The following is a 4,885-nucleotide window of genomic DNA, read 5'->3' as shown; positions in this document are numbered from 1 at the left end:
CGACAGTCGTAGTATGTACAAACGACTTAGTCTCTATCTCTATTTCAAACTGGATTTGACTAATTCTGGGGTTTTAATCAACTCATTCTATGGTCTACTTGTTTTTAACAAATCCATTACGATAAATACTAAATCAACGACCATCATTTCTATAAAGTTCAATCTTAACCCTTGTTAAAAAAAAATGACTAAAATGTTTGAATAATTATCACTTTTAATGTCTATACAATTAACAAAATAACAAATTATTTTCATTTTTTTCAATTCAAAGAGTACACAAAACTTACATCTATGAGAATTTATCTTACAGTTTCCCTTCATTTAATGTTGCAACAAGAAGTAACAATTTCATTACGACATGAACAAAGTGTGAAATAAGACATTAACATTTACAATACCTTATTCAAACCTGTAATGTAACATAAGTGCTTTGTTGTTAATTCACACACAAGAATTCAGTTCAGTTTGTCATTTGTCTGTTTAGAGCTACATCGGGGAGTCGGCTACTCCTGTCCGACGGCAGACGATATGGAAACTGGGTACTCATGTGATTTTGTTGAATATGAGAAATTGTTTTCGAAAGAAAGAGCGAATGCTGGAGCCCATTTTTAAGTCCCATGACAGGAAACGCGGGAAAATACGGCTGAAGAGAACTCGGTGAATCCGTGGATCCCTGGAAAACACTGCTACTTTGTGGATTATAAGAAGTTAGTCCTCGTAAACTCGAGCTGAAGAGAAGTCCACTATTTTCATGTAAAAAAGCGCCCTTTTCTGAATTTGATTGTGTTGAAATTCGTTCAAGCGATTCCTCTTTATGAGAGGATAAATCGAGGACATTTTCTTTTTCACTACCCTTTACTGTAGTGTATTGTTCTTTCTGGGTGTCCTTTGATTCTGTACGGACATCTAACGGTAACTCGTCCTCTTCTTCCTTATCTTTCTGATTTTGACAAGTAGGCTGTTCCTCTGTCATCTTCTGTCGCTTTATTTCCTCATCTGGGGCCAATAAACTGTCCATATCAAAATTTCTCTTCTTCTTTGGAGAAAGCCTCTCACTTTCGATCACTTTTACATTCAAAGTTTCCTGCTCCAATTGTCTGTCCAAGGGGCTTCCAGTTTCTTCCGAAGACGGCATAGAATTTTCTGTATCGTTTGTAATGTCCAAGCATTCGTCGTCTCCGTGGGGAAATTTTTCAGTTAGAGACTTGTCCGTTATGTGCAGATCGGCTTCCTCATCTGGCCAGTTGGTTTCAGACGGAGAGGACACGGGGCTTTCGTCGTCATCGGGTACTGCCAGTCCCATATGTCGCCGAACTCTGCGCTGTGCACGTCTGCGTCGAAAATCGCCTTTCTGGAAGTCGTCCACGTTTGCCGGATGTATGGCCCAGTAGTGTCCTTTTCCGTTGGCACTCCTTCCCGACTTTATGAAGCAATCATTCAGAGAGAGGTTGTGACGGATGCTATTTCTCCATCCGGGACCTCGGGTACGAAAATATGGATAGTTGTCCAATATCCACTGATAAATATCAGAAAGCACCAATTTTTTGTCTCGCGAGCTAAGGATTGCCATTGCAATGAGCCCGATGTAACTATGATTGGGCTTAGGTTCTTCGTGTAAGTACCTAATTCTGGGATCTTTGTACAAATAGTGTTGAAGATAGTGATCGACAGAAGGGTGAGCCTGATAAGAAGGTAATCCAAGAGCACTGGGATAGCCTCGTATTCCATAATGCATCCTGGTACTGTAGTCATAGAACTGCTGGGCTCGCTGAAGCTCAAGTGCCATTTGTGAGCCCGGAAGGTAAGGATTTGATACCGGTACCTTGAGGCCGTATGGCAGCATCATTGCACCTGGGTTAGTGCTACACATATTGGTCTGTCTTTAGAAGTCGTACAGATTTCTCGTGTGACAAATTCGCCTTTGGTTCATTAATATGTTGCTTACAAACTTTATACACACAATTTTAGAATTATTTTCTCCAGTACAAAGTTTGTACCACACTATTGGTTCCCGCGATATGAATATTTATGAGGAGTACGGTTGTATGGAAGATGACAGCGAAAAATTGACCAATTGCAGCGCCGTGTGGCTCAGCCACGAAGTAATTAGCACAATCGAAAAATCTATAACTCAATGAAAAAAATTCCACCGAACACATCGAGTTCTCCCATACAGTTTCTTAATATTTCTACTGAAATAAATTTTGAATACTTTGGATAGATTGTATTTCTCTTTTGTTTATTATTGTAAGTACATTTCCTTTGCTTGAGAAAGCCTTAAAGTTTCGTTATATATTTTTTCAAATGCTTATAAATATTAAATTATTTTTAACTTTAAAAAATGTGGCGTGTTGCGACGTTTTTTTTTTTTTTTTTTTTTTTTTTGTTTTTTTTTTGTTTTTTTTTTTTTTTTTTTAAATTTTATTGAAGTGTATGAGATACGTGCTTTCAGTTTCTTATCTATTTATGATATTAAAAATACTACCATAGAATATTTACATAAAAATTAAAATTCTATAATATAAAATCATAACTAGTTTTCAGTTCCTCAGTTTTGAAAGAAATCATCTTTTTAGTTTATTGAAAAATATTCACCTAATCCAGTTTGAAAGAAAGAAAACATTTAATCATAATATTCTTTTCTTCATTGGTTAATTATAACAAAAAAAAAGCTACTGACATCTTAGTTTTCTAGCAATTAAATTTATCTTCAGAAAAAGGGTTGCTACGAGGTTACAAAAATATTTTCTCCATGCTCCAGTGTAAAAACGATCATCTATTTAGATACAGGTTCTGATTAATTGCAAACCGCAATCTTGAGAAACATAATCAAGAATTGTGCAGAATTTGAACATATTGGTAAAGAAGCACATCAATATTTCTTTAAAAGTATTCAAAGATTATATTCTTATTTCAAGATATTAGTACTAACTATCGGTGTTAATTTTTTTTCTAAATAACGTTATTTTACTCTGTCAGGCAATTTTATCTATAAATTAAAATAAATAATAAAATGAATTGAATCAAAGGGATTCGAAGATTGTTATTGTTTCTAGTTCTCCACTTTTTTAGCATATTTACCAGGTACTATTTTACACGCGTAATTATATACACCAATTCACACATGTTTATTTATAACAAACATCAATGACGATCTATTTGTGATTTCTATTGCATATATAGGCTGGGCATAATTATATCTCAATGCGTCAATGATGGTCACCCGTAACATACAGCGTAAACGTCATAAAATAAACCTCTCAATGAATCAAAGATGCGCCAAGATTGGGATTAAGTTTAAAATAGCCAAAGGAGATTTCTCTCATAAACCGACCTTTTCAGGAAAGATGTTTATTTTGAGATAGCTGTTATGAGTAATGTTAATTGTATTATTAGTTATTAATAACAAACTATAAGGTACACTGCTATTTTCTGGTGGGTTACGTCTAATATTTACAGAAAATAGAGAAAGGTAGAGTTATTTAACATTTATTAAAATAAAAAAGAAAAGAAAAGAAATAAAGAATAAAAATTATGAAATAAAATTTTTTAAAAAGGAAAAAAAAAAACACTGTACAGAGAAAGAAACCAAAATGAAACCAAACCAAAAAAGTTTCAAAGTGTCTTTTGCAACATGAACAGTCTTAATTGAATCATCAAATAGCCAAAATAGTCACAAGTTCTTTTTAAAATATGATAGACGTTACTCAGTTTGTAACTGAAACAGGAGACCACCGGCATATTTGCTCGACCTATACATAGCAAATTCAATCTCTACTCAGGCTTTGAGAACTTTACAGTATGTTCATTCAGCGCTTAATTTGTTCTAATTGGAGGTGATAGGACACCCAATGTTTTCCTTTAGAGAACGCCCCGGTTCTACCGGAAACAATATACCTGAATCCCACAGCGCCATGTGGGGAGGAATAACGAACTGTCATTTGGTTGTCGCGAAATGGGCGATCTGGAAGACTTGCCAAAACCAAGTGAGTTTGGGGTAGCAATTGGTAAAAATTTGATGATTTCTCGCAGTTTGTTGAAATACCGCTATTACATTTGTCCACTACACAACTCGAATTACCGACAGTGACATATGCCATTTTCGACAAAGTTGTTGAAACTGATTTGCATTCACACCAAATTAAAAAGGAAATGTTAATAATTCAAAATGAACAATTTGAAACTTCATGACGTAAACTTTGATTCACCATTTCTCTTTCAATGGAAAGACCTTTGTTTGAATCTTTCCCATGGTGACAAAACTTTTGTTTGAAACTGAGTTTTTAAAAACAATTATTTTCAACCAAAAAGACCCACTTCGTTCCTAACAAGAACTCGTCATATAAAAAACGTACATACGTGAAGAACATCTTAATTAAAGAAATTTATAAACTGTGTGTATCGTCAAACCTTTTTTTTCCAGTTCCATGAGCGGATTATTATCGATAGCGTGTTAATAGGTTTTGGAAAAACTGAGGGGGGTCAATTCGTTCCAAATGAAGCAGAAGAAATTTCAATTCAGTCTGTCTGGTTTTGATTCATCAGACAATATGTTGATGTATCAAATGACTTTCAACACAATTTAGTCTATTTAACGCTTAAGACGTGTCCTTTCTTTACCTTTGACAAAAACTTTTAAAAATACAAAAAATTGAACCGGGGGCTAGGTGTAAAGCTTTTAGAAATGTTGTTTATAAATAACACTTACTAATGGGATAAAAAGGGTATCAAAAAAGCAGTTCACTACCTTCTCAATTAGAATGACAACGCGCAAGTCGCTACCTCAATACCACCCGTGTTGAAACTTAAGAAAAAAGTGATGTATTACTCCGCGAGTGGTTCATTGACGTATGAAAGGTACATGGCTTACGCTCGGGTAATTATA

General features: G+C 34.7%; 1 protein-coding gene across 1 annotated transcript; it reads right to left on the bottom strand.

Moving 5' to 3' along the window:
* Window positions 1–309: 309 nt before the first annotated feature.
* LOC134256536 (fork head domain-containing protein FD4-like) lies at window positions 310–1,895 on the bottom strand. The gene has a single exon (XM_062739209.1). It carries the CDS (start codon window positions 1,868–1,870, stop codon window positions 461–463), a length of 1,410 nt encoding a protein of 469 aa, XP_062595193.1. The 5' UTR covers window positions 1,871–1,895; the 3' UTR covers window positions 310–460.
* Window positions 1,896–4,885: the final 2,990 nt, after the last annotated feature.

Source organism: Saccostrea cucullata, unplaced genomic scaffold (assembly GCF_032062105.1).
Source record: "Saccostrea cucullata isolate Sc308-1 unplaced genomic scaffold, CSIRO_AGI_Scuc_v1 ctg90, whole genome shotgun sequence".
NCBI lineage: Eukaryota > Metazoa > Mollusca > Bivalvia > Ostreida > Ostreidae > Saccostrea > Saccostrea cuccullata.
Note: the sequence above shows the minus strand (reverse complement) of the source record. Positions and strands in the feature narration are given on the sequence as shown.